The 26,951-nt window shown below is 50.8% G+C and overlaps 3 protein-coding genes across 10 annotated transcripts; 1 reads left to right on the forward strand and 2 right to left on the reverse strand.

Moving 5' to 3' along the window:
* The first annotated feature begins 15 nt into the window (after positions 1–15).
* On the forward strand, positions 16–9,950 carry VWA7 (von Willebrand factor A domain containing 7). 2 transcript variants are annotated; one of them, XM_020897244.2, is made up of 17 exons: positions 16–223; positions 512–760; positions 1,079–1,360; positions 1,858–1,954; positions 2,551–2,661; positions 3,122–3,317; positions 3,430–3,599; positions 5,064–5,176; positions 5,438–5,554; positions 5,887–6,072; positions 6,562–6,694; positions 6,811–6,963; positions 7,066–7,158; positions 7,478–7,779; positions 7,857–7,996; positions 8,184–8,358; positions 8,461–9,950. In XM_020897244.2, the coding sequence occupies exons 2-17, from the start codon at positions 527–529 to the stop codon at positions 8,632–8,634; spliced, it is 2,676 nt and encodes an 891-aa protein (XP_020752903.2). In that variant the 5' UTR covers positions 16–223; positions 512–526; the 3' UTR covers positions 8,635–9,950. The 2 variants fall into 2 exon arrangements, with proteins under 2 accessions (XP_020752903.2, XP_020752902.2); XM_020897243.2 differs by lacking the exon at positions 16–223 and having other exon boundaries at positions 374–760.
* Positions 9,432–11,363, reverse strand: SAPCD1 (suppressor APC domain containing 1). 2 transcript variants are annotated; one of them, XM_020897256.2, is made up of 5 exons: positions 10,923–11,363; positions 10,538–10,678; positions 9,940–10,035; positions 9,752–9,841; positions 9,432–9,655 (listed from the first exon to the last, which is right to left on the reverse strand). In XM_020897256.2, the coding sequence occupies exons 1-5, from the start codon at positions 11,034–11,036 to the stop codon at positions 9,560–9,562; spliced, it is 537 nt and encodes a 178-aa protein (XP_020752915.2). In that variant the 5' UTR covers positions 11,037–11,363; the 3' UTR covers positions 9,432–9,559. The 2 variants fall into 2 exon arrangements, with proteins under 2 accessions (XP_020752915.2, XP_070312873.1); XM_070456772.1 differs by having other exon boundaries at positions 9,432–9,652; positions 10,923–11,356.
* A 51-nt stretch (positions 11,364–11,414) lies between these two features.
* Positions 11,415–25,207, reverse strand: MSH5 (mutS homolog 5). 6 transcript variants are annotated; one of them, XM_070456769.1, is made up of 25 exons: positions 25,129–25,207; positions 24,565–24,715; positions 24,171–24,294; positions 23,615–23,695; positions 23,372–23,434; positions 22,581–22,702; positions 22,285–22,394; positions 21,992–22,027; positions 21,585–21,667; positions 20,780–20,825; positions 17,692–17,830; positions 17,513–17,575; positions 15,644–15,772; positions 15,273–15,345; positions 15,003–15,112; positions 14,687–14,767; positions 14,375–14,462; positions 13,984–14,153; positions 13,733–13,891; positions 13,175–13,324; positions 12,749–12,823; positions 12,434–12,577; positions 12,107–12,244; positions 11,891–11,964; positions 11,415–11,669 (listed from the first exon to the last, which is right to left on the reverse strand). In XM_070456769.1, exons 2-25 carry the CDS (start codon positions 24,700–24,702, stop codon positions 11,558–11,560), a joined length of 2,508 nt encoding a protein of 835 aa, XP_070312870.1. In that variant the 5' UTR covers positions 24,703–24,715; positions 25,129–25,207; the 3' UTR covers positions 11,415–11,557. The 6 variants fall into 6 exon arrangements, with proteins under 6 accessions (XP_070312870.1, XP_070312868.1, XP_020752914.2 ...); XM_070456767.1 differs by having other exon boundaries at positions 12,749–12,826; XM_020897255.2 differs by having other exon boundaries at positions 13,733–13,859; positions 13,964–14,153.
* Between the last annotated feature and the right edge of the window lie 1,744 nt (positions 25,208–26,951).

Below are 26,951 nucleotides of genomic sequence, written 5' to 3' on the forward strand. Positions count from 1 at the left end.
ACCTCCGCACTGCAGCTAAGGGAGGCCCGCCCTGGTGCTGGCTGCTGCTTGTGGCCCTGGGCAGGCGTGAGAAGAGGGGCTAGGGGTTGCCTGTCCTGCCCCCACCCTGCCGGGGCCTCCCTCCCCTTCCACTAAGTCAGGCCTTAGGTTAATTATAACTCTGACCTAAGTGCCCCGTGACGCCCGGCCCCGCGGTCCTGCCCAACGGAGACCCAGCAACCAGGTAGGGGAGAAGCCTAGAGAGGGGACTTCCAATGCCGGGGCGGGGCCGTCCGCCTCAGGGAGGGGAGGGGCGTCCTGGGGGAGGAGCCTCAGACCCCGCCCCAGCAGGTGTAAGTTCCTATTGTTCTGATAGGCCCTCAGGTTTGCCGAATGATTGAAGGGGGAGGGGGGGGAAGCCAGCCGGAGGAGATAAAGGGCCAAAGCAGGTGCCCATGGAGACAAACAAAGCCAGTCCTGCCCTAAGTCTGTGCTGCTTCCTTTCCTCTCTCGAGTGCCTTCTGTCCCTCAGGTCCATGTCTTAGCTATGCTCCCCGCGGACGTGCCCCTATCCCACCTGGGCCCCTCAGTGCTGCTGCTGCTGCAGCTGCTGCTGCCTCCCGCATCTGCCTTCTTCCCCAACATCTGGAGCCTCCTGGCTGCCCCCGGCTCCATCACCCACCAGGACCTGACCGAGGAGGCGGCGCTCAACGTCACGCTGCAGCTCTTCCTAGAGCAGCCGCCCCCAGGTCGGCCCCCTCTTCGCCTTGAAGACTTCCTGGTGAGCGTCCCTGGGTCCAGTCACTCCCCAGCCGGATTCCCCCATTCTGGGGACCTCTGCTACTTGAGGGTCCTGCTTGCCAAGAGAAGGGACCCCCACACACATTCCCTCCTGTCCTCCAGACAGCAACAGTGCCCAGAAGTCCTAGTCTTAACAATCAGGAGTCCCCCTCCATATAGACGTCCAGGACTGCCCCTCCCTTGTAGGGCCCAGCACCCTCAGCTCCTTTCACATCCAGCCTTGAGCGCTAGAGCCGGGTAAGCGTGCGCAATGGTCCCAACCAAGGGGCTTCCCTGGAACCCCTGCTCACTCTCCCAGGGCCGCACCCTCCTTGCCGACGACCTCTTTGCCGCCTACTTTGGACCTGGGTCTCCTTCCCGACGGTTCCGAGCAGCCTTAGGAGAGGTGTCTCGTGCCAATGCCGCCCAAGACTTCCTGCCAACTTCCAAGAATGACCCTGACCTGCACTTTGATGCCGAGCGGCTGGGCCAGGGCCGCACACGCCTGGTGGAGGCTCTACGGGAGACTGTGGCGGCAGCCAGAGCCCTTGACTACACCCTGGCTCGCCAGCGCCTGGGGGCTGCGCTTCACGCCCTGCAGGTGAGAACAGAGTCGGGGGGCATGGTCAGAGGGGTCTTCGCTTTCAGTCTTCTGGACTCCCGCAGGGTGTTTTCTTAGTCATGCCTCCCCCTACTCTAGAAGGGGCTGGGGCCCTGCTTGCCAAGGCCCTGGGGCTATTCCCTAGTCCCCACCAGTCCAAACTGGCAGCTTTCTGTGGGAACAGCCAGGACGCCTTTGTGGCTGGAGTGAAGTGAGTGAGAGGAGGGTGCTGAGGGCCAGAGGTGGGCCGTGCAGGCCACTGAAAGGCCTTGGGTTGGGCTCTGAGTGAGATGGGAAGAAACAGTGGGAGGCTCCCACTTCACCAGAGCAGTATTCCTGGCAAAGGAGAGAGCACTGGAGGGGATGTGGGGTGTCTGGAGGAGCAGCCGGGCGGGAGGAGGCGTTCAGGCTGGGGAAATGGAAGGAGGGGCAGTTAGGGCTGGAGACCGCAAGAGCAGTCAGCTAGTGCTTCTTCCCCGTCTTTCTCCTGGGACCAGGATTTCTACAGTCACAGCAACTGGGTGGAACTTGGGAGGCAGCAGCCACACCCTCACCTTCTCTGGCCGAGGCAGGAGCTCCGGAGCCTGGCACAAGGTACGGCCGTGCCCCTGCTGGTAAGCAGGAAGCCCACAGTGCTACCTCCTCTCAGCCCATCCAGCCACTGGGTCACATCCTGAGGTCAACTAGGAGGTGACATGGCTTCAAATCTGAGACAACCTGTGAGTTCCCTCAGTTCAATCAAAGGTTAGTCAATTAGCTGGCTTCCCCAAGAGCACACAGGGGAGGACGGAGCCAGAACCAGCTCTGCAGACTGCAAGGAGTTCTCTTTCATGAGGTTTCCTCCCTGCACTAGATCGCAGGGGACTCTCCTCTCAGACCCCCTTCCAACTGAACTATGACCCAGAAGCTACCTCCTGTTTATTACAAGTACACTTCCTGTCCACAGCTCACAGAGGGTACACTCCCCATAGGATTGGTCCCCATGATTTTCTAGCACACTCTCAGTCTCAAATATCGAGTCTCATGGTCAGCCATGAACTCCAGGGTTTAGTTCAGAAATCCTAGAAAGGTACCCATGAAGGGTACCTGTGGGCTTTCACCTTGTTCCAAGTGGGAGGAAAAGCTGAAGAAGTTTGGGTGGACTGGGATAAATGTCAGGGGTAGCAGAATCATGGGTCCTCTCTTCCCAGTGGACAATCCTACCTGCTCCGACTGTGAGGAGTTGAGCTGCCCTGGAAACTTGCTGACCTTCACACTCCTCACCTCTGGCTACTTTGGAACTCATCCCCCCAAACCTCCAGGTACCAGATGGGAAGACCCCCAGGAGTAAGGGGAGAAGTCCCTTCCTCTCCCTTGACCCTCTCCCTAAGGACCTCAGTCCTGTAGGCCCTTGTCCTAAAATCCGGTGGTATCATTTCTCAGAAGGAAAGGATGCTGGGAAGGGGTGGGTGGCTGGCTGAAGGCCCACTGAGGTGGCCATGGTTGTTGGAGTGCAGGGAGGACAGCTTCTTACAGAGCTGATAAGACTTCAATGCCCAAGGGAGCTTCTGGGGACCTACTTGAGGGATCAGGATCTACCACGTGCTGTAACAACCAACCATTCCAGATTTACTTCAGATTTGCCTTCTGCAAAATGCCCTAATTTTCTGCTGATCCTTTTCTGAGGAGTGAGAGGGTCAGGCCAAGTCAGAAAGGGCTTCATTTTATTAGAAGGCAGTAGGTTTTTTACCTTCACCCTTCAGATCCGTTTCCCTAACCCAGGGAAATGTAGCCACGGGGGCCACTTTGACCAGAGCAGCTCCCAGCCACCACGGGGAGGCATCAACAAGGATAGCACATCCCCAGGCTTCTCCCCCCACCACATGCTGCACCTCCAGGCTGCAAAACTGGCCCTTCTGGCCTCCATCCAGGCCTTCAACCTCCTACGAAGCCGCCTGGGAGACAGCGGTTTCTCTAGGTGAGTGGCCTCCTGGAGCTGGGCTCCTTAATAGGTAGGTTGCTCTGGAGCTGAGAAACCGGGGGCTGGGGACAAGTGCAGCCATGCACCATATCTCTGGCCTGCTTCTCAGGCTGCTGGACATCACCCCAGCCTCCAGCCTGAGCTTCGTCCTGGATACCACAGGCAGTATGGGCGAAGAGATCAATGCTGCCAAGATCCAGGCCCGTCATATTGTGGAGCAGCGACGGGGCACCCCCATGGAGCCCACCCACTATGTCCTGGTGCCGTTCCATGATCCAGGTAACTGTGGTCTGGCCAGCAGAGTGGAAGCAAGTCCAGGGCAAGAGGTAATGTCACTGGTAGGGAAGCGGGCTTCATGGCTTCACTTCCATAATAGAATGGAGGCACTTCCTATGATCCTTTTCCTTTATTGGTACCTCTATGCATATAGGGAACTATCAGCCACTTCTGCTGTTTCCAATATGACAGCATTTGCTATAGGAGTTTAATCATGATGGGTGCTTAGGCAGGCAGCCTCTGAGTTGTTAGGCGTCCATCCTAATAAGTCATTTTCAATTCTCTCCATTTCCTGTGACAGAGGTTGGGATGAAGATGGGGAAGTTGGTGTGTCCAGGCCTCTGTGAAATATCTGAGACAGCTACTTATATCGTATTCCTTCCCCCACTGACTTAGAAATCAGATTATCTGACCTCGGTTGACCAATCTTACTGTGTGTCCTTAGCCTGTTTGTTTAACCTCTCTTTCCTCAACTTCATCATCCATAAAATGGGTCAGTATTTATCCTGACTATCTCCCAGGGTTGAAATGATCATCAAATAAAATTTGGACTGAAACTTCCCTAAGGAGTGGGTTTGAGTCTGATCCACCTATATAAATCTCATGGTGACTGACATTCAACAGGAGCTTATCACATATTTGATAAGGGTATGAATAAATGAATAATTAAGAATTTAGCACTTATTATGTGTCAAAACACTGCTCTGAAATTTACAAAATCAACTCAATCATCTCAGTGGGCTTCTCTGAGGTAAGCACTATTATTTCTCTGGCTTTTCTGTGAGGAAACTGAGGACCCAGGTTTTGGTTTTTTTTTTTTTTTTTTGTAGTTGACAAGTATAGTTGATTCAGATATACAGCAAAGTGATTCAGTTGTATATATCATTTTTAGGTTCTTTCCCATTATAAGTTATTATAAGATACTGAATCTAGTTCCCTGTACTATACAGTAGGTCCTTGTTGGTTATCTATTTTATATATAGTTGTGTATATCTGTTAATCTCAAACTCCTAATTTATCCCTCCCTTTCCCTTTGGTAGTCATAAACATGTTTTTTATGTCCTTGAATCTATTTCTGTTTTGTAAATAACTTCATTTGTATCATTTTTTTAGGTTCCACATACAAGTGGAATATCATAATGACATTTGACTTATTTCACTTAGTATGATAATCTCTAGGTCCATCCATGTTGCTTCACCAGTTGTTTTTATACTTAAACATATACCCAAAAAAGGCTCACTCAAGACCACAGGAAGTGCCACCATTTTGTGAGGAAATGAGGTCCACTTTCCCACCAGAGGTAGCTAAGCCCTGCCTTGTCCTATCCTGTCAGTATAAATATAAAGAATATTGTTATCTCAATACATGTCCACCCGAGGAACACTGCAGGGTCTCTTGACTGGGGAGATGGCCCTTTGCAGGAAAGAGAGGAGCCTTCTCCTCAGTCTCTCAATCTCATCCCCCAGGGTTTGGCCCTGTCTTTACAACAAGTGACCCTGACCACTTCTGGCAACAGCTCAATGAGATGCATGCCTTGGGAGGTGGAGATGAGCCAGAGATGTGCCTCTCAGCCCTGGAGGTCTGCTCTCCCCACCCTTTCCCTCCCCCTACCCCCTCTCCAGCCCCCACTATCAAGGGATCTAGAGCTTCCCTGGGACTCCACCCTCCATTCCATCTTCAGAACCTAGTCTCGCTCGTTTCATTCCAGATTTCAGGGCCATACTGCCTTCTATTCTGCCCTCCCTTTCTCTACCCATTCCCCTACTGTCACCATTTTAAAACATTTATTTTTCATTGAAGGCTGCCATTTTTTACCACCAGTTTTTTCTCTTCCTGCCAGCTGGCTCTGCTGCACACACCTCCACTCTCAGACATTTTTGTCTTCACTGATGCCTCCCCTAAGGACGCCTTTCTCACCAACCGGGTGGAATCTCTGACGCAGGAACGGCGTTGCAGAGTGAGCATAACTGGTGGGAGACTCAATGTTAGGTACCCAGGGATGTGGGAAACCCCAGGACAACTCTCATTACAAGGATGACACTCACACTAGGGTGGTTAAACCAGCCTTGGCTTGGAGGGGAGAGAAGTGGATCATGAGTGTAACATTTCCAAATCCCTTTAACAATACTAGAGTGGGAGGCCCTACACTTAATGCTGTAGCAGCCAGAGGGCAGACAGAATTTATCACCAATGGTCAGCTCTGTAGAGAGCTTGAGCACAGGAGATCCTTGGTTACAATGGTACATAGCAAGTAGAAACCTCAAGTACTGGCCTCTCTTCCGGACACAGGTCACGTTCCTGGTAACTGAGGACCCATCTAGGGCTCAGGGCCGGGCCCGGCGTGAGGTCTTGTCCCCTTTGCGTTTTGAGCCATACGAGGCGGTGGCCCTGGCCTCAGGAGGAGAAGTGATTTTCACCGAAGACCAGTACATTCAGGATGTGGCGGCCATTGCTGGGGACAGTATAGCTGACCTGGTGAGTACGTGTGGAGGCTCAGCTAAGAACTGAGGGGATGGGCAACACTACATTTCTCTTTCTCGTAAGGAATGGTTCCCTTTGCTGAGTTGCCATTCCAGGCAGAAGGGTGGGAAGGAAGTTTCTCTCCCTCTGAGATCCACGGCTTCCCCCTTCTATCCTGCTCCTTCCATATTAGTACTACCTGTCCCCCCACCTCCACTCCCAATCCTGACCTCCAATATTTTGTCCTCACGGCTCCTCTGGGAAGTCCTGCCATCTCTTATGGGGGGCGGGGCGGGGCAGGAGGCGGTTACTTCATCTTTAATCCCTTGCCTCCAGCTTTGTTATTGACCATAGCTCCACCTCTGTTCCTTCCTCTCTCACTGGGATCCCTTCTCCATGTGTTCCTTCATTTCTTTCTGTCTCTACCTTTCTCTTTCCTGCCTTTGTTCCCACCTCATCCCATGTCTTATCTTCTCCCCCATTTTTCGGTCCTAACCCCTCAAGGTGACCCTTCCCCTGGAGTCCCGTGTAGTGGTAGCTGAGAGGCCACTTGTGTTCAGAGTGGATGGACTACTCCAGAAGGTCACGGTCCGGATCCACGGGGAGGTCAGCAGTTTCTGGATCAGAAACCCTGCAGGTACTTCCCTGTGTGTCTCAAGGCAGTGGGAAGAACAGAGACTGAAGAAGGAGGGGTAATGTACGAAGCAAAAGGAATTCTCCTGTGCCAATCTCTTACCCCCCACACCCACCCAGGGGTCTTCCAGGGCCAGGAGGAAGGTGAGGGGCCTCTAGGTCACACTCGCCGCTTTGGGAGGTTCTGGATGATGAGCGTGAATGACCCTCCACAGTCAGGAACCTGGGAGATCCAAGTCACAGCCAAGGGTACCCCCCGGGTGAGAGTGCAAGGTAAGGAGGATGATATTCCTGGGAAAGGTACGGGGAGACCAGAGAGCAGTATCAGTCACCTTCATCGCCGGAGGGTCTCTGACTGCCTTCGCCCTTCCTCAGCCCAGACCTCCCTGGACTTCCTCTTTCACTTTGGGATCCCCATGGAGGATGGACCCCACCCTGGCCTCTACCCCCTGACTCAACCAGTTGCAGGTACACCTAGCCCCACCCCTAACTTGTGTGTATATATGTAACTTTTTATTGAGTTGCAACATTTATAAGGTGCACTAAACTCAAGTGTACAGGCTGGGTGGATTTTATATATTAATAACCATCACTCAGTTCAAGCTATGGAACATTTCCAGCATCCCAGAACTTGCTGTTGGCCCTGCCCATCAGTAACCCCTAGAGGTAACCCCTTTTCCCCATCCACATGGCCCAGAGCTAACCACTATTCAAAGCCATTCCTATTTTTCTCCCTGTCTCCAAGTCTCATGCAGATCTCTGTTCTCCCCTCCCCTCCCCTGTCCAGGTCTCCAGACCCAGCTGCTGGTAGAAGTGACAGGGCTGGGCTCCAGAGGAAACCCTGGAGGCCCTCTGCCGCACTTTTCCCACGTGGTCCTCCGAGGGGTCCCGCAGGGTGCCGAGCTGGGCCAGGTGCCTCTGGAGCCCAGGGGACCCCCGGAGCGAGGTCTCTTCTCTGCCTCACTACCGCCCACCCTTCTGTCTACCTCGGTACCCTTCTCTCTGGAGCTGGTTGGCCAGGATGGAGCTGGGAGGGGCCTGCACCGGGCTGCCCCCCAGCCCTGTGCTGTAGTTCCGGTCCTGCTGGAGGTGAGAGGCCGAGGAAGGTGCGGCTGGGGCTGGAGGGAATGGGTCCTGCTCCTCCCCTGACCAGCCCTCCTCCGCAGCTCAGCGGTCCCCCGGGTTTCCTGGCGCCAGGCACCACGGCCCCGCTCAGCCTCCGCATTGCCAGCTTTTCAGGCCCTCAGGATCTCTATCTTAGGACATCTGCCAAACCCAGTTTCGCCCTCACCTCCAACCTCTCCAGGTGAAGCCCCTGAAACCTCCTGCTCCCTTCTGGTCCCATCTTTCTATGCCCGGGTATGGGATCTGGTACCTGCTCCTCTGGCCCTTTGGGATGGGAGCTCAGATTCCTCGCTTCCCTCCCCACCTCCCCTTGGCTCCCAGCTATTCAAGCCTGTGGCTGAAGCCAGATGTTGGCATCCACTCCCCAGGGTTCACCTGGAACAGAACGAGTCCGCCTGGGGGCGCCTGTGGCTGGAGGTACCAGACACAGTCGCCTCCGACTCCATGGTGATGGTGACGGTGACTGCAAAGGATGGAGAAGCCAGCACGATGCCCCCGACCCATGCCTTCCTCCGGCTCCTGGTGCGGGCCCCCGCCCCACAGGTGAGTGCCCCCACTTTCAATTGCAGGATAGCCAGGGTAAGGGGAAGGTGGTACAGGATTAATCTTGAGGCAACCACCCTGACAGTCTCTAATTCTCCCCAGGACCAGCTCCCTGCTCCCGCTTACTCGACTGACTCGGTCCGCAACACCTCCAGCCCTGCCTCCCATCTTTCCACCTCCCTGACTCAGGGCGGGGCTTGGGGAGGGCTGCTGGGCAACCCCTGGTGGACCACATTTGTGGGGATGTTGCTTTTGCTCAGCCTGGGCCCCTGGTGATACAGCAGCCCCTGGAGGTAAGGGTCTCCAGCGCTGTGCACCATCTTGCCCACTGGTGAGAAGATAGGAGGGGCCTCTACCTCTCCAGGTGGGATAGAGGTTTTCCTTCTCATCCACTTGCCTTTCTTTCCAAAACTGGGATAGAGAGTGATGGATTTCCCACAATGCACTTTCCCTAACCCTTGTGGGGGAAAGAAAAAAAAAAACCAGACTCATTTTTGAAAAAAGTTGCTTTCTCTTTCTCTGCAGCATCTTTGTTCCACTAATTTATGCTCTCTCCCAAGCTCAGGTGGAGGGGAAGATATGTGGGGCAGTGTCTAAGACTAGAAGTGGGGAGAAGGGTTCCCCACCTCCTACCCAAAGTGTTATTGACATTCTGGAGGTGCTCCTATTTTATTTTTGAAATTCTGGAGAGGCTTCTATTTTATTTTTGTATTTAAAATTGAAGGACAATGCCAATAAACATGTCTTCTCCCCAGAGAGATTTCAGAGAAAGATCACTTATGTACATCATATCGGAAAGAGTGGGGGGCTTCCCAGGTGGGTGCTAGTGTTAAAGAACCAATGCAGGAGATGTAAGAAGTGCAGGTTCGATCCTGGGTCAGGAAGATTCCCTGGAGGAGGGCATGGCAACCCACTCAGGTATTCTTGCCTGGAGAATCTCCATGGACAGAGGAGCCTGGTGGGCTGGCAAAGGGTCGGACATGACTGAAGCAACTGAGCATGCATGCATAGGGAAGAGTGAGAGCATGAAATACCAAAAAAGATAAAATGGAAGTTTTCAGGAGCAGAGAAGAAACTTTACACCAGTATATTTGGATTTCAGCTGACCTGCCACCCAGAGCCATTTAGTTGCTGAGTCAGAATAAGGAGGCGGGGGATTCTCTCAGTCTCACCAGCATGACTGAGGGGACTAAAGGAGCCTTTAGACACGGGTAGGGCCCCTCCGTCCATGGGGGCAGCCTGGCTGAGCCATCACCCCTGTTGGCTGAATGCCTCCTTTCTGCTGCCTTGACATCTCCTGGAGAAGAGGAGAGAGACAGTCTGGACGTCTGTGTTCCTCATTCCCCTGAACGGCTGGCCAGAGCTCCTGCCCACCCCCCCCCCCCCCACTCACCTGTTGCCACCACATGTCCTGTTTCCTTGGCCTTCCCTTCCAGTCCTGGGTGGTGCAGGAACTAGCTTTGTTTGGGGAATGTGGGAAGAACTGGGGGAAAATGCGATGTTTTGTTAGACCAGTGCTGACCTCAAGTCCCTTCTTCATCCCCATTTCCCAAAAGTCTAAACTAAAAACAATAAACTCACCTTCCCCTGAAGCAGATTCTGCAAGCAGATGTTCACTCTCTGAATCTGGGCTAACTGGGGGCCACCAGGCTCTGAGTGTAAATCCGTTAGAAAATTCTAAAGGAGGAATTGGAGGCAAACAACATGGTGAAAACTTGAGTTCCATCTGCCACTCTTCTCCTGTCACCACAGGCCATTCCTCTCCTCCATCCAGACCCCTCACCCCAGTTCCCTGACAGGCAGGTGGGCAATTCCAGTACTCTATGCTTCATTTCTGTAATAGTCCAGTTCTTCAGCCCCTCAAATGGCATAGTCCCCACTTTCTCTATTCTTTACGGATCCTCCCTGCCCATCCCAGCTCTATTGGAACAATCCAGGCCACTCCCCCAGCTCCATGGAGTGATCCAAATTGTGTCCCTCTGAATAGAATGCCGATCAGCCTCCTCTAGGCCCAACTATGAACACCAACCTAACACTTGGTGGCATCCTGTCATTATTACAATGCTGCCTCCCATTCTTGATCCCTGGCCATTAACTCTTGCTTTTCCAGGATGGTGTCAGGCTGTGTTTACCCACCCCTGCGGCCCCTGCCCCCCCACCCCTTGGGTCAGCCCCATACCTCACCAAGGGCCCCCACGTGCAGCTGCTGTTGCTGAGCCTCCCTCAGACGGCCCTCATACCAGGCCTGGCTATGCTCCAGCAGCTCCAGCCCCTGCCAAAGGGCGTCCTGCTCCCGCTCCAGTGCCTGCATCCTCTGCAGCTGAAAAGGCAAGGAGCAAAGGCTGACTCACTCTACAGCAGGGCGATAGGCCATGCTTGGCTTCACTGTGTGGTTGGGTTCACTGTCTGGTCACTGACCATGAGCCCAGACTGGCCACTGAGGACCTGCAGGGCGAGCGAAAGCAGGGGGCTGGAGCTGTGAGTCCTCAAAATTGACGGGGACTGTAGGAGACTGATCTAGGGAAATGGGCTTCCCCAGGATTTCTTGTGGGACTGATACTCACCCAGAGGAAGAAGCTCCGGGCCCCTGGGTCTTGGCGACTTGTCTCCAGTGGCAGCAACAGAACCGTGTAGGGGGCTTGCACCAGGGGCCACCCACTAGGACCCCGGCTCCCCATGGCTCTGAGGTGGGAAGGGTGGAGCCACGCCCACTGGTGCAGGGCTGGGCCCTCCCTTTCCCCCAGCCTTGTACTGGTCCTGCCTAGTCTTTCAGCCTCTCAGAGCCCTTCCAGCTGGGTCTGTCTGAGGCCGGGGTGTTTCTACTTTGAGGGAAAAGAACATCTTGGACTTCTGTCTTCCGTCTCATCTGTTTTTATAGGGCCTGTTGCAGTGGCTGGTTCTCATAAAGTCCCCCGGGTAGAGCCCAAGGCCTCCCTCCAGCAGTGATAATGTATTTACAGTGAGGCAAGGCAGGTTCCTCTATAGACTGCTGCTTCCTGTTTCATCTCTTTCCTATTTGCTTCGCTTTTTTTTGGCTGGTCTAAGAAAACAACAACTTTCTCCAAAATAAGCTTTATTATTAACATGAAACAGAATTTCCAGGGAAACTGAGAACTCTGGGTCTGAGGGAGGTAAGGAAACAAGGAGGCCTGGCAGCGTTCAGGGGTTTGGGACCTGGAGGAGGGCCCAGGAAGGACTCTCAGAGGATGGTGGTGGCAGCAGGCAGCACCTCCTGACTCATGAAAATGTCCAGGTCCAGGCTGGGATCTTCCAAATCCAGTTTCAGAAACTTATCTACTAATGTCTGGCAACTGAAGGGAGAGAAAAGAAGTGAGGTTTGGGGGAGGATGGATAATAGAGTCCCTGAGCAGAGGGGAGAGGATGCAGCACAGGAAATCCACGACCTTGAGAATTTAGGAATTTCAGGAAGAAACTGTGAATCGTTAAAGGGCAAAGAGGCTGAGTCCCTGGAGGGGGCAGAGGAGCTGCAGAACATGGACCCTGAGAACAAGGACCCAGGGCCTGCACTCACTTTTCCATTTGCTTCTCCTTTAGCAGCTCTTTGACAGGTTTGATGGGCTTTCCACTGCGGATCAAGTCCGAAACCTGGGACCAAGGAGGAAGGGGTAGGGATGGGGTTGGGTATTGGGTAAGAGAAGAGAAAGTATGGGTCAGAAATTCCATGGGCCCAGAAATCCCTGAGAGAAGCAGGGACAGTGAATGGAGGTGGTTGCTCTCTGGGCCCCACCTGCTTGCCGCGAGCAATGAGTTTCTCAGGAAGCCCAGCCTGTGCAGCTGTGTGGGAGGCGTGGCTGGCACGGGCAACACCTTCGCAAACTTGATAGAAGAAGACAAGGTCATTCCCATCCTCACAGGTCTCCATGGTCTTCAAAGAGAATAAAAGGGGGCAGTGTTCATCAGTCATTCTGCTTCCTGCCCCAATACCCTTGGTCAGTCGCGGTTGAGAGTAAGAAACGGGAAGGGACACGGTCCCTGTTCTGACACAGGAGCCAGTTCCCAGCTCTGGGAAATGCTCAGCCTCGGGGTCCCTGGGGAGCTGGGTAGGTCTCCTCACCAAGTACTGCACAAGCGGCCCCTGCGGCAGCAGCTGCAGCTGAACAAGGCTCAGAAAGTTGGTGGCCACAAAGACATTGGGACACGTGGGTCCGAGTGCCAGCCAGTGTCGGATCACGGCAGCCAGCAGCGCGAGCCCATCCACCTGCGAGGAGCATAGGATAGCGCAGGGTGAAGGTGTGGAGCCACAGGGCCCCGTGCGCCCCCTCTTCCTGCCGGGCCTTCCCCTCTCATGCCCACACACCCCTATTCTTTTCCAGAGGCCCAGTCCCGCCCTCCTGCTCCTCCGCCCTCCATTTTCCTCTTAGTTCCTTACCGTGTTGGTTCCCTTTCCAAATTCATCCACAAGGACCAGCGAGCGCTCAGTGGCATTGTTCACCGCTTTCGCCACCTGCTGGGCACCCGGTGGATAAGGGAGAGTTTCATAAACATTCGAGGCCTGGCACTGACCAGTGTGCCTGCGAGTAAAGCTGCTTGAATACGTGTCCACCCTACCGAACTGCAAGTTCTTTAACGGCAAGACCCATGTTTTGTTCATCCTTTCACTGACAACAGCACATCACACAAAGCCAGGGACTGGCAAAGGTTCATGGTATTGATTCTTCTGGTTTCTGAATTGGGTGCTCCCTGCCCCTAGCATAGAGAACAGGCAGCAGAAGGAAAGCTTTTCCTGTTCTGACCATTTTTCAGGGCTAGGGTTCCTTCCCCATTACCCCCTCCCCCAACCCTGCCTCCTCTTAACCTGGTTGAGGTCGATCATGAAGGTGGAAAGGCCAAGGGAGATGGATTCACAGCTGTGAATTCGGGTGAAGATGGCGTCTACTGCCCCGATATCAGCTTCCTTTGCCGGCACAAAGCTGCCCACCAGGGCCATGAATGTGATCAAGCCTACCTGAATAAGGGAAGGAGACAGGTACAGTGCCTGGTGGTATGGGCTGAGGTGAAGGTGAGGCTAATCTCAGGGGAGAATGATAGATCAAGATAGAGGGACACAGTTTAACAGCCCCTTCGGCTCACTTTAGAGTAAGTGAAAAGGGGCAGGAAGTGGGCAGAGGCATGGTTAGGAACCGTGTGGACCTTCTCAGAGGTGGGAGAGGAGGATTCAGGTCAGAGGATGGTCATTAGCACACAGCCCTCCCTCAGGTAGAGAATGAGAACACGGAAGGGAGAGGGACAGCAGGTGTGAGTCTTTTCATGACACGTGGGGTCAGAGCAAAGTGGAGAAGAGCTGTGGGAACCTTGGTTGACTGGCAGGTGGGGGGTGGAGATGATGGAGAAGAGAATGCAGAGATTCGTCTACCTGTTTGAGGTATATGCTCTTCCCTGAGGAGTTGGGTCCAGTGATGACTTTGACCCTCCCTGTGTCCCCCCCGCACTCTGCAGAGTTGGGAACGAAGGTTCGGGCACAGAGTTCCATCAGCGGATGCCTGTAGCCGGTGGAAAGTTCCTTGCATGTGGCCTGTGGATCCAGAAGATGGGGCCTTTGGACCCCCCGCCCTGTGTCTATTCCTCCACCCATTTCTGTCCTCACCTGCCATTCTGGATTCGTACCCCGAGAAGCTGTGGGGAGTAACGGGGTCTTGAGTAGCCGTAGTCCCGGGCGGCACTGGCAAGAGCCAACAGGACGTCCAGGCGGGAGGCAAGGTCCAACACCCGGGTCAAGATGGCTGCCCGTGCCAGCACCTGGCATTGCAGCTGGTGCATCAGCAAGGTCTCCTGGTCTGGGGGCAGGGGAGGGAAGGAGCTGGTGTCAGCTCCAGGGGAGAGCAAAGGAGAGACAAAGAAGCCAGCAGATGAACCTAGAAACCATCTGAAATCCCAGAGATACTCAGAAAAGGCAGAGTCAGAGAGAGAGAGAGAGAGGGAATAGCAGGAAGGAAAGGAGCCTATCAGAATCACCTCCACGCTGCCCGGTCCACTCCAGCCACTCGCTTCTCCTCACCCCGGATGTCACAGTGCAGGTCCCCCAGCAGTGCGTCCAGTTCCTTGGTTCGAGCACTTCGATAGTGCAGCTTCTCCTCTGAGAGGAACTGGGTACAAGGGTTCAAAGCTATGGGCTTTGCATCTCTCCATCCTCATCCTCTCTCACCCCACCCCAGCCCTGGCCTTGATTTCTTTCTCCTTTGTCTCAGAGCTGGTAAAGATACAACAATGAAAGAGGGATCCCATACTGGGCAGAGCTGATGGGGAAATGCCCTCCCTCAGCTGCTGATTGCCTTTCCTTATTGCCCCCTACAGAGGTCAAGGGTCTCACCATGAAGTCCAGACCTTCAATCTCAAAGTCACTGGTCTCCACCATGGAAGGCAGGCGGGGAATAGAAAGAAGGAAGCCGATCTGGGGAGAGTAAAGAAGAGATAAAGCAAGGAGCGATGCTCTGGGCACTTTCTTTATAAGTAGCCAGAGTCCCCTGTGTCCCCCAAATGTTTCCCTCAGGGACCTAAGAGCCAAAAAGTGTTCATGTTCTTCTGATTTTTCCAGGAGTTTTCTTATCTATCAATTGTGTCCTTCCTAAGCCTCATGTCTCCCTAACACCCCCAGGGAGTGCACCACCCCTGCCTCCTGCCCTCACCAGAGGGATGTAGATGACACTGCATGAAGGAATCCGGGAGTCCAGATTCTCCAGCTCCTTCCGAGCCACCTCAGTGAGGAAACTGGGAAGTCCCATCAGTCTTCGTTTTTCTAAGAGCGTGGAAGACACATGGATATCAAAAGTAAGGCTCCCGCCCTGGTTGCAATGATCATCCCTACTTGCAGGGGTCGCCTGCTGAGGACAGTACCCCATCGCGGGGCAGGTTCATGTTTCAGGGCTCAGGGGCCCATCCGTACACCTAACACTCACTCTCATCAATTTCAGGATCTATGTTGGGGAGGACTGTGAAGCGATTTTCAGCAAGGCTGCCCTCGAAGTCCACCTGAGGAGACAAGAAATCCAGGTTCTTTCCATCCAGCATGATCTCGTCCTATTCCTCACCTCTACCTGGGCCCCAACTTGCCCTTCAGTCCTGGCTTTAACCCTGACCCTCTAGGCCTCCACCACACCCCTGATGTCTGCCATCCCATCTACTGGCCATCCAGCTGACCTCAGTGTCTCCCATGCATCCTCGTTTTCCACACCATATTCCCCAGAGCTCCCACCCATTGCTCTCCATTATTTAGATCCATCTCTCCCCCCTAGTTTCCCAGGAGATCTGCCTCTTTCCTTCCACTCACCACTTTCCCAATGAGGCTGGCAATGTGGTGCAGGTCATCTGAGAACTCTTGGGCAATGTCCCGGAAGAGCTGAATGGACTGGGGTAGGGAGCGGCAGGCATCCCTCAGGCCCAGGGCACTGTACACTGTCTGTGGGAGAAATGGACAGAGGAGGGTGGCCTGTACCCAGGCCGGGCTGAGGCGAGGGGACAGGGCTGGATGGACAAGAACAAAGACCAATAGGGAAAAACATAATAACAGAGACAGAGGAGCTCTCAAAGACAAAAAAGAAACCAAGAGAAAATAGCATCTGTAAAACTCTTCACCAGGCATCACACTAAACTCTGAGACTCTGAAGACAACAAAGACAGCAGGGTCCCTTGTCCCACATGGGCTCTCAGTCTAGTGAGGAAGACAAACATATACCCAGATTTAAAAATAAAGTGGTAGTTCTTTGATAGAGATTTGTACAATGTCCCAAGGGAGAAGTTTGTACAGAGGAAGGAGAAAGAGAAATAGGGATATGAAAGGCAGAGAAGAAATAGGCAGTAAGGGCAATGCCAGCATTTGGGTGAGAGAGCACGAAGACAGGACGAGTGAGAGTCACTGAGAGTTAATTCCCAGCATGAAGGTCAGTGACCTGGGGTGGCTGCTCTAACCAGGGATTAGATTGAATACACAGACCCAATCCAAAGGACATTTACTGAACCTTACTCTGTGCCAAAGGACATATAGAATATATAAATCAAAGGGCTTATAATCTAGCCCTGATGGAAACAAACAAGTAGCAAAAACAATGGCTACTCACAAAAAAGACTGATCAAATTGTGGAACTAACTAAAATTACTAAGGAAGTCCACAGAATAAGACTAACATGGGGCTTCCCCGGTGGCTTAGTGGTAAAGAATCCTCCTGCCAATGCAGTAGATACAGGTTTGATCCCTGGTCTAGGAAGATCTCACATGCCTTGGAGCAACTAAGCCCAAGTAACTGAGCCTGTGCCAGTGCACAACTATTGAGTCTGTGCTCTAAAACCTTGGGAGAGGTTTCCCAGGTGGCAGAGTGGTAAAGAATCCACCTGCAGTGCAGGAGATGTGGGTTTGATCCCTGAGTCAGGAAGATCCCCTGGAGAAAGAAATGGCAACCCATTCCAGTATTCTTTTTTTTTTCCATTCCAGTATTCTTGCCTGGAAAATCCCATAGGCAGAGGGGCCTGGTGGGCTACAGTCCATGAGGGTGCAAAGAGTTGCACATGACTGAGCATGCATGCACGCACTAGAGCCTGGGAATCGCAACTACTGAAGCCTGCGCATCCTAGAGCCCATGCTCCCCAACAAGAGAAGCCTCTGCAATGAGAAACCTGCATACCATAACTAGAGAGTAGCCGCCACTCACCACAACTAGAGAAAAACCTGTACAGCAAAGAAGACCCAGCACAGCCAAAAATAAATAAATAATTTAAAAAACCATTACATTTAAGAGACGAATAGAAATCTAAATGAGATAATTGACAATAACATTAATTTTTAGGTAAGAAGTGGTATTGTTCTTTAAAAAAAATAATTTTCTTTTAGAAATCATATTGAAATACTTATGGGTGAAGTGATGTGATGGCTGGGAATTTCTTCAAAATAATCCAAGAAAAGGAAAGTGAGAGAAGAGATATGTGAAACAAGATTTGCATAAGTCAGAGTGTTAAAGCTACATGGTGGGTACATGAGGGTTCATTATATTATTCTCTCGAAAATTTTTTTGACAATTTCCACACTACAAAGTTTTTTTTTTTTAAGGTGTTGGGATAAAGTTGGACAGGGGGACAAGAGTAAAGAGGGTTGGGACACATGCTGGGGGCTTAACCTGGATTTCTAGGTGCAAGAAGGGAGGTCTTACCTTGTAGAGAACCTGCCAGTCACTGACCTTGGTGTGGGACAACTTCATGCGTTTAAGAATCAGCTACAGTCGGACAAGGAGACAGTTGCTGGTTTCCTTCTCCCACTCTAATGGCCCTCAAGATGCCCACCACTCCTCAGCCTCCTTCCCCACCTCCCTGCCCCCCAACCCGGGCTCACAGGCACGTTCTTGATGTGACCCAGCAATCGGTGCAGCATCTGAGCCATGTCCAGATGCTGAGGTAACAGGAAAAACTGAATGACATCCAGACGGGAATTCAGTTCCCCCAGGTCCTGGGTTGGACGTGTGAACCACAGCCTGGAAGTGAGGGTTGGAGTGGGGAGACCAGAAATTACACCTGTTCTCATCAGTGTCTTGATCTCAATTTGGGAATGTGCCCTTGGAGGGCCCTGGGGATGGTGGCAATGTGTATTGGTACACATTGTAAAAAACAGTGTCCTATCTATGCAGGTGTGTTTACTCACACCTACTGAAAATCTCTGGAAATGAGCACAACTGTGACTGTGTATCTCAGTTGTGATGGATATGACCATGTGTCATTCCCTGTGGATACATGATGGAGCTTTTCAATATTTTTAGAGGGAGAGCAGCGTGTTGAGCCATTTGAATTCCAACACTCTAGCTCTCTCTGCAGCTGAGTAGGAGTGATTCAGAAAGAGTTTGCATATCTGTATTTAGCTGTGAAATAGCACAGACATTTGTCTTTTCATGTCCTTCCTATGAAAGTATGTAACTGTTCCATGTAGAATGATAAGTCCTCAATTCATATTCATAAGTCCTCAAGGTCATGCCTGCAGGGAAGAAAGTATTAGGTAGAGGTACTTAAAGAGCTTCACAACACTGTCTTGTTTTTAAACTGACTAGTGGAAACACAGAGGCTTATATTATTATTACTACCTTTTATGTGGCTGAGGTATTTCCTGACAAATTAAATTATTATACAGAAATAAATGTCTCATCTGTGTTTCTCTAATTCAGGGAGAGTATCCCTATCTGTCTATGGCCATGAAGAGCAGTGAGAGTCTATAATGACCTGGGAGGCCACGGATTCTTTCCTGCATTAGAGCAAGCCATTAGGCATACCATTTTGTATATGAGTCAACCTGTGGAGACACTGGGGCCTAAGGATATGTATCTCACACTGAGTCTATGGCCACTTATTCTTGGTTAGAACACCCTAGATTAGAATGAAATGGAGGACTCATTTGGATTCGAGGCTGGGTTTCAGGCACCTCTGGTTCTTGGGCACAGGGGAGCAGAGGTGCCTGAGGCAGTGTAGGCCAGTCTGTGAGTACCCTCCCCACAAGGAGAGCACATGGGCTCACCAGACAGTCTTCCTTATAAAACACCTGAGTGTCTCTGACTTATGTACTTCGAGTGCCTGGAGGTCTTAGTCGAGTCAGGCTCAAGTCAGTTGAGGTGATGAGGCCCTTAGAAGATAAGCAAATTGTCCAAAGTCATGCCACTAGTAAGGACGACAGCTGGATTTCAAAACCAGACCTCCAGACTGCTTGGACATCACTCTTCAGAGCATACTGTGACAGTCACCTTCCAGGTTCCTTGTCTAGCTTTAGATTAGCTGGGCTCTTAGCTGATCATCAGGTTGTGATTCTATGCCCTGTGGGGGTCCTATCTAGGGAATCTGCACTCTCCCTCACTTTTGATACAGTTCTCTTCTCTGAGAATTCCTTTCCTTTCATCCCTCATTGAGATTAGAGATCTGTACCTGAAAAACTAGAGAATGTAGGGGTAATTAAATTACCTCACCAATTATCTGGAGATGACTTCAGAGATAATCCTAAGTTAACCTCCAAAAGATATAGATTGCAGGGCAGGTGGCATGGGAAAAGGATTGTGTACCTGCAGGCTAGCAAAGGTTTCTTAACTGTTTAGAGATGATGTAACCAGTGTACTTGCGTTCTACTTCATAGAGGGTTATGTGCTGAGGTAACAGGAATGTGCCATGGCATAGCATTCACTCACTTGCATAGAGGGCAAGCAGATTCACTAAGTGCTAATTCCAACCTGATGTGATAGTGCAATTAAAAAACATAAATAAGCACTATGTGACCACACAGCAAGATGCATGCCAACACACTCAGAGGTGCCTGTGAAAGCTTCACCAAAAAGGTGATAGTTGGGTCGCACCTTGAAGAGGATTTAAGATTCTGACCAGTGGAGAACAGGGGAAAGACTTTCTAAAGGGAACAGCATAAATGTAGACTGGAGGGGGAATTCTCTGGTGGTCCAGTGGTTAAGACTCCACATTTTCACTGTGAGGGCCCAGGTTCATCTGTGGTCTGGGAACTAAGATCCTAAGTCTTGTGGCCAAACAGCAAGAAAAAAGAACCATACACTTGAAGAGATAAGCCTTGAAATTAAAACTGAGGGACCCTGAGCATCATACTGCTAAAGAGGAAAATCTTCATCCTATAGGTAATGAGGGAACCTCCTAAGATTTGTCTTTTGTTTTTACTTAAGATTTAAAAAATAGGGGTGTGACATGCTTAGATTTCTGTTTTGGAATGATAGTTATTTAAGAATGAAGAATAGATTGGGGAAAAGAAGAGCTGAGAGGCAGAGAAACCAATTTGAAGGTGAATGCAATGCTCCAGGTTAAAGATGAAGAGAGCCAGAATTAGAACAGAGGAAAGAGGGAGAATGGAATGGCTGGGAGAGACATTTCAGGATAGAATCAATAGGTCTTAGTGAATAATTGAATATGGGGGGTGAGGGAGAAGGATCAACCCAAGGTTTAGAGCTTGAAAAGCTATATTGCTAGCAATGCCACTAAGCAGAAAAGGGAATGCGGAAGTAAGAACAGGGCCAGTGGGCATAGGTTTGGATGCTCTGAGTTTGAGCTTCCTGTGGAAATTGCAGGTGGTAATGATGGGCAAAAGAGCATTCCACATTTGGAGCTCAGTAACTAGCGATACTAATTTGAAAGTTATCAGAGAACAGCTCACATCTGAAGTGTGTTTTTAATCATTAAAGATATCACCATGTGTACACTGCTGTCCTGTGATTGTGTTTCTGCTGCGAGTATATGTGAAAGTCTGTGTGTCATCAATGGGTTTGTATGTATCTGTGCTGACAATGTAAAATGAGAGTAACATACCACATAGGGTCGTTGTAAGGACTAAAGGCATTTAGCCAGCATTTGGGAAAGGGCAGCTGTTTTCATTACTGTTAAGGGTGGTGTGTTTGAGGCTATAGGCAGCACACACATGTGTGACTCTCGCTCACCTGAGCAGCTTCTCTCCCCACTTACAGCGGCATCTATTGAGGATTCCTGTTGGGGTAGGAAGTGAGCCTGTTACAAGCAGGGGCAGAGAAAGGAATGTATGGATGTGTCTAAGCTGAGGCATCAGGGTCAGAGGTTTGGGTGTTGGGCTGGCTGGCTTGGGGGTTAGTCCCCAGATACAGGACACAAAGGCAGCCAAAGCCAGCGTCTGGCCACAAGTCTGAGCCGGGATTACCTTACATGGGCCTGGGGGAGGAAATGAGCACTCATAGGGACACTCAGCCAGAAAAATATTCAGAGTAGGCACAGTTAGACTCACAAAAAGCCCAACACACATACGTAAACATTAGATCCAATCCACTGAGATGCACAGTGAAACCACGTGGATACTTGGGTGATGTCCCCAACACAGCCTAAAGCCTGAGACAACTATAGGAGATAAGACTCTATGCAAAACAAACACAAGAGTTATGAAACTACGTAACTCTCCTCTATACACAGGGTCTCCCAAAGTCCCTAGACAGGTACATCATTAATACAAATATTCATACAAACCCAAGGAATAAAGACGGAGTTGGTAAAGTAGGGAATGATATGCAAATGATATGGGACAACTATACTGGACGAGGCTTCGGGGAGACGCCCAAGCTCAGGAAGGGAACAAAGAAGATAATAAATCTGGACTAGAGCGGAAGTGACAGCTGGCAGTGGGGTAAAGTGGGAAGAGAGGGGCTGGGATCCGTCTCTGGAGGCAGCTGCTTTTCTGGCAGGCCTGTGCAGTGTGGGACGAGGGACAGGCACACCTACCAAAGAGGCTGAGCCCCTCCTTGAGTCCGCTGGCCACTTTGTACACCGAGGGGTGAGACTCACTCTTAAATATCTGCAGAACGCTATCAGGGAGAAATTAGGGTCATTTGGGTTTTTAAAGGTGATTGAGAAAATGGAATGGGGATTGGGAACCCCTCCTGAGATCAAGTCTTGATGTAAGGTTGTCCCTCATGGCTCTCTGCCTCGGTTTCTCCCTTTAGAAAAGGAGGGTAACACCTTTGTGTTTTTCTTCTTCTCTCCTCTCAGCCCCCACTTCTCTTTCCTTCAGGGAGAGAAACCTTAATAGCCCCAGGATTAAAGAAACTGAAGCCCCATTAGGATTATTACAGCATTAAGCTTAATCCTTCTCCCTCCCCAAAGATGACAGCCTGCCTCCATCTCCTTACCTGTAAGTGTCTTGATCTATGCTCACCAGATGGGTTCTGAGGGCAAAAAACAAGCAGAAAGGAAGGTGGCTGGGGCATGAGAGATCTGAGTTTATTCCTAAGTCCCACCCGTTTAGCCCTCCTTCTAGAAGACGGTCTCAGTTTTCTCCCCAGAGCTCCACACCCTCTCAGGAACCCTGTGTGTCCTGAAGCACTTTACCAGATGGATCACTGCCACCACTCCCCAATCTGCCTTACTTTCCAGGCCTCCCAATCCCACCTTACTTTGGTTGAGGTTAGGGTAAGTCACCTACAACACAAATTTCTTAAATCCTAGGATGGGGACGCTGACGTTATAGTCTTCTAGTTCAACCCCGATTCTTCTTCGACCCAGGAACTTGAGCAGTCCTCCAAGTGCTCGAACCTAGGAGGAGAACCTAGTAGTGGAGCTGGGCTAAATCCCAGTTTCTTGGCGGTTAGACAACACGGGAAGAACTATTATTTTCCAGGACTGGGCTAGTACCTCCAGGACTCAACCCTGGTGTCCAGGTGCTTGTGCCTTTTTCTAATCTGCTACATCACAGCCCTTATCTCCCAAGACCCATCTCACCATGAGGAGGCAGTCAAAGGGGATGATGGAGGAGAGGAAGAGGATTTTCTCAGTGGTGGTCATGGAGTCTGGGATGAAGGAGTAGTTTCCAGAAAGGAGGCGCTGTTTGCTTATCTCCAGGCCTATTTTGAGGGGGGAACAGGAGGGAAAGATCTTGTAGCCCCAGACTTATTTTAAGAATGAGAAAACAGAGAAATGACGTGATTTGCCAAATTCACACAGGCAATTAGTGGAAAGCTGAGACAAGAACCAAATTTTAGACTCTCTCTTTAGTCTACATATAAAGACGTTTGGCTGGGAACATAAGCTGAGAAAGATAAATGGCTCAGGCTAGTAAGATATCTATCTGGAATTGGGGATTCTGGGTCAAAAAATCATATTAATAGAGGAATTTAGGATAGAACATTCCCTGTCCTTTTTACAAACCTGGGAAGATAACGGAAGTGCCTTCTAGATCAACAAGGTAACTGAGGCAGTGTTTTGTTTTTTTTTTTACTAAGGAGCAAATGGCTTTGGCTTAAAGGGGAAAATGCTAACAATCAAAACTGACCCAAAAATGCTACCACACCCTCTTTCAGGGAGGGCCCTCATCCCTAAACAAGCCTAAACTGCAGGTTATTAAAGGTAGGTATTAGGAGAGATGGTGGGGAGACTGGTCATGGGGCCTGAAGAACATACAGGTTTAGAATGAGACAGGGCTGATAGGAGACCTCTGATGATGAAACTGGAATTAGGAGAAAGGGTCACATAACTGGGATGGGGGTGTGGGCAAAGCAAAAGGGAGGAGATACCAAAATCCACATTTGGCAAAAATATGATTTCGGGTCTCTTAGGCTCCCTGTGCTCTTGGGAGGCTGTAAAGGAAACAAAGGTCCATCAGTCTGTACATCATAGTCCTTTTGCCTCTTTCCCATCTTCCCTCTCACCCAATTCTGACCTCCTGGCTGTAGCTCCCAAAAAGACCCTTTAATCTCTGGAACATTCTGTAATTTTGTCCTTCCCCATTTTTCATCTTTTCCTTTTTCAGTCCTTACCAAGCTTCCCCAGAAACCGAGTCATATTCTCATCCTGTTTGGCACTTGTAACAACAGACCGGGGATCGATTTCATCCAGAACTTGGAAGGAGAATGGAGAGCAAATGTGTTCAAGGATCTTTATCTCGACTAAAAGGGAACCTGCAACCCTCCCTTTGTTATCTCCCTTCACCCCTCAAAAACATTTCCTCCAAGAGCAGGTAGGGCCCCCCACATTGGGAGCTGAAGTAGGAGTCACATATGAGATTAGAAAAAGAAAGAGCAGTAAGACTGATGGGGTAGTGGGAAGGAAGAGGGGTGCCCATGAGATTATCACTGGACTGTAAACTCTTAACAGACAGACATGACTGATTTGCCCAGGACTATATCTCCAGCACCTGATATATTTGTGAATAATGAGATGAATTCCTGAAAACAATAAAGGGAGCCTCTAGGAGTCAACTAATAAAATAGATTGAGACAGGTAAGGCCCTATGAATGAAATACACTTCCAAAAAAAAAAAAAAGAAATACACTTCCAGTGCCAGCATAGGGGAATTCCTAGTTCTGTCCTCACCTCTTTGGAGCAGTTTGAGGCTCTCGTGGTCTGGGGCATCTGGCATAAAGTGGATGGTGGAGTCACTAGTATCATAGTAGGCAATGCCCAGGTATCCTGAATTCCACAGGACACACAAATGAATCTGTCGGGCAAGGAGGAAAGGAAACTAATATTTGACCCACTAACAAGTACAGGGTTGGGCCATGTCTTATTTAATTTTAATTATTTTATCGACTCTCAGAGATAGGTATCAACATCCCCATTCAGTAAATGTGAAATCGACACTCAGCGGAGGGAAGTGACCAGCCCAGGTCTTCGAAGACCCTTTATATTCTAACAACCAGGCGTTCCAATCAATTTCCAGCTCTGTCGAGCTCCTGCTCCTCCAACAGCGCCTCTCCCCCTACAAGACCTCAGCAGGTTCCTCCTCTTCCTCCTCCTCGGGCTCCCGGGGGCCCGGCACTGAAGCCACGGTGGGGAAGCTGGCAGAGGCCTCCCCGGGTCCTGGTCCGTTCGGCGTCCTGGCTGGGGTCGCTGCTACCGAGGCCATGGCTCTGGAGGCTCTGTGGATGCAAAAAAATGAAGACAGTTCTGGAGCGAGAGCTCACTTGCTAAGAGGTGGGGGTAGCGGGGCGCGCAGAAGCAAATCCACTGAGAACTACTGGGAGAGGGCTGAGGGTCAAAGCTGCGTGGGCCTTCGAGAGCTGTGGTTACAGGTGTAGGACATCTGGAGGGGCGACTTTTCCAGTATTTCACTGTAGTACAGACTGTGGAAAACATCACTCGCCCCACCCTCATCCCTGTCACGTGGAGGTTGTGTTTCGGGGACGGTCTTGAGCGTCCTTTGGGCGGCGAGTTATACACGACTCCTCACTCCCCTCCTGCCAACCAAGCCCCCAAGATCACAGTCTCACGATCTTGGCTTCCCCGACCCGGATGCAGGAAACTCGCGGTGATTTCCCGCCTTTTCAGTCACCTGGGTCGCGACGTGCGCGACACCTCGTCACTAACAGCCGCGGACGAGCGGGACGGGTGCGCCAACACGAAGGCGGGGTGCGCGCGCACATGCCCCGCCTCCTTAGCCGCTATTGGTCGAAGAAACCCGGATCCTACCTAGAGACCCAACAGAGTGAAAGGGAGAAAAGGACCACCGAGAAGGCTGGATGATGATTGGCCTATTCGCATACGGGGCGTTGCCAGAGGTTCAAACTTCCCGCCCTCTGCCGTTGCCTAGCACCCGCGCCTCCGGCCCTCAGGCCTTCTGGGCTTTGATTGAGAGCCTGTGAGAAAGGTTCTTAGAGCAGAACCGGAGCCCGAGCCCCACCCCCACCCCATCCCGCACAGCGGGTCTAGGGACTTTGGGGAATCTGCAGACAGGACCGACCTTAAAGGAACAGAAGTGCACTTTTTTTTTTTTTCTGGAGAATGGAGATAAGCAACATTAATTCAACCTATGCCAACAATCTAAGTTAATATTTATAAAGAGCTTAGACCAGTGCTGGCAAACACAGTAAGAGCTTCCTGAGTGTTTTAAATAAATAAGCTGAAATAAGAAGCGAGGCTCCTATCTCAGCCCACCTCTGCTTGTTTCCTGGGTGCAGAGTATGATCGCTGCCATAGAGGCACCACAAGACCTAATTAATAATTTCGGCGCCCCACGAGAAGTTGGAAATATTCGAATTTCACCAAATTCTGGCAGAGAGAAAAAGAAAAGAAAGTGAAGTCGCTCAGTCGTGTCCAACTCTTCGAGACCCCATGGACAGTGCCTACCAGGGCTCCTCCGTTCATGGGATATTCCAGGCAAGAATACTGGCAGGAAAAAAAAAAAAAAGAATACTGGCAGAGAGAAGTAGACCTAATAAAAACACCTACATCCCTACAAGCACATGCCCCTACCCTTACACACACGCACATACACACACACACAGACCCCTAAGAATAGAAGAGTGTTATTTATTCATTCTGGGCCAGGTAGTGGAATCAAAGCAGGTGACATAAGTTCCTATTCCATGAGCCTAATTTTTGAGTGTGTATATGAGGGGAGGAGAAACAAGAAGATCAAGAGACCAAAATTAAGTTTATATAATTATATAATTATATAATTTTAAGGGACTTCCTGGTGGTCCAGCAGCTAAGATTCAATGCTTCCAGTACAGGGGGTCCAGGTTGGATCCCTAGTCAGGGAACTGGATCCCACATGCCACAGCTAAGAGTTCACAGGCTGCAACTAAGGATCCTGTGTGCCACAACTAAGACAAGGAGCAGTCAAATACATATATATTTTTTAAAAGTCTCTTGAAATACATCTTTACCCCCAGGTTGTTCTGGGTACTTTGAGATGCAGAGATTCCCATTGAAGCACTTAGGAAAGATGGTGGGGGTAAAGTGGCTCTGCTAACTAATAAATGGAAAATCTCCTCCAGTGAGAAAGGTGGAGGAGTGAGTTAAAGACTAGGTTAATGGTTACCCCTGGCAAATTGTTGAGCAAGGGAGCTATGGAAACCTGGAGGAGGCCAGGTGACAGCTCTAAGGAGTGTCGGGGGAGGGACACACCTTCCAATCTGGGGTGGGAAGAGATTAGGGACTGGTTTACCAAGCTGAGGAAGGGGAGGAAGTGGAAAGAGAAGCCTGGAGAAGTAAAGGGGAGAGACTGAAATAGGAGAAAAGCAGGGGCAAGGAGATGGAGATGGGAGGGAAACTTCTCTGAGGCAGGATTTGGGGGGTGTAGCCCCTGACTTCAAACCCATGAGACACTGATGGATGGTACCAGGACAGGGCAACATTACCTGTCACCTGAGA

The sequence above is a fragment of the Odocoileus virginianus genome, chromosome 27, assembly GCF_023699985.2.
Source record: "Odocoileus virginianus isolate 20LAN1187 ecotype Illinois chromosome 27, Ovbor_1.2, whole genome shotgun sequence".
Lineage (NCBI taxonomy): Eukaryota > Metazoa > Chordata > Mammalia > Artiodactyla > Cervidae > Odocoileus > Odocoileus virginianus.

Bases quoted from the DNA above. Each gene is read 5' to 3' on its own strand.
- VWA7 (XM_020897244.2), top strand. From the start codon at position 527: ATGCTCCCCGCGGACGTGCCCCTATCCCACCTGGGCCCCTCAGTGCTG. The intron at 1,955-2,550 runs GTACGGCCGTGC...CTCTCTTCCCAG, and splicing joins GCTCCGGAGCCTGGCACAAG to TGGACAATCCTACCTGCTCC. The intron at 5,177-5,437 runs GTCTGCTCTCCC...TCTTCCTGCCAG, and splicing joins TGTGCCTCTCAGCCCTGGAG to CTGGCTCTGCTGCACACACC.
- MSH5 (XM_070456767.1), bottom strand. From the start codon at position 24,702: ATGGCCTCGGTAGCAGCGACCCCAGCCAGGACGCCGAACGGACCAGGA. The intron at 17,576-17,691 runs GTGAGCCCGGGT...GTCCGACTGTAG, and splicing joins GTCACATCAAGAACGTGCCT to CTGATTCTTAAACGCATGAA. The intron at 11,670-11,890 runs GTGAGTGCAGGC...CTCTCCCTTCAG, and splicing joins AAGGAGAAGCAAATGGAAAA to TTGCCAGACATTAGTAGATA.
- SAPCD1 (XM_020897256.2), bottom strand. From the start codon at position 11,036: ATGGGGAGCCGGGGTCCTAGTGGGTGGCCCCTGGTGCAAGCCCCCTAC. The intron at 10,679-10,922 runs GTGAGTATCAGT...TTGCCTTTTCAG, and splicing joins CCCGGAGCTTCTTCCTCTGG to CTGCAGAGGATGCAGGCACT. The intron at 9,842-9,939 runs GTGAGTTTATTG...ATTTTCCCCCAG, and splicing joins AGAATCTGCTTCAGGGGAAG to TTCTTCCCACATTCCCCAAA.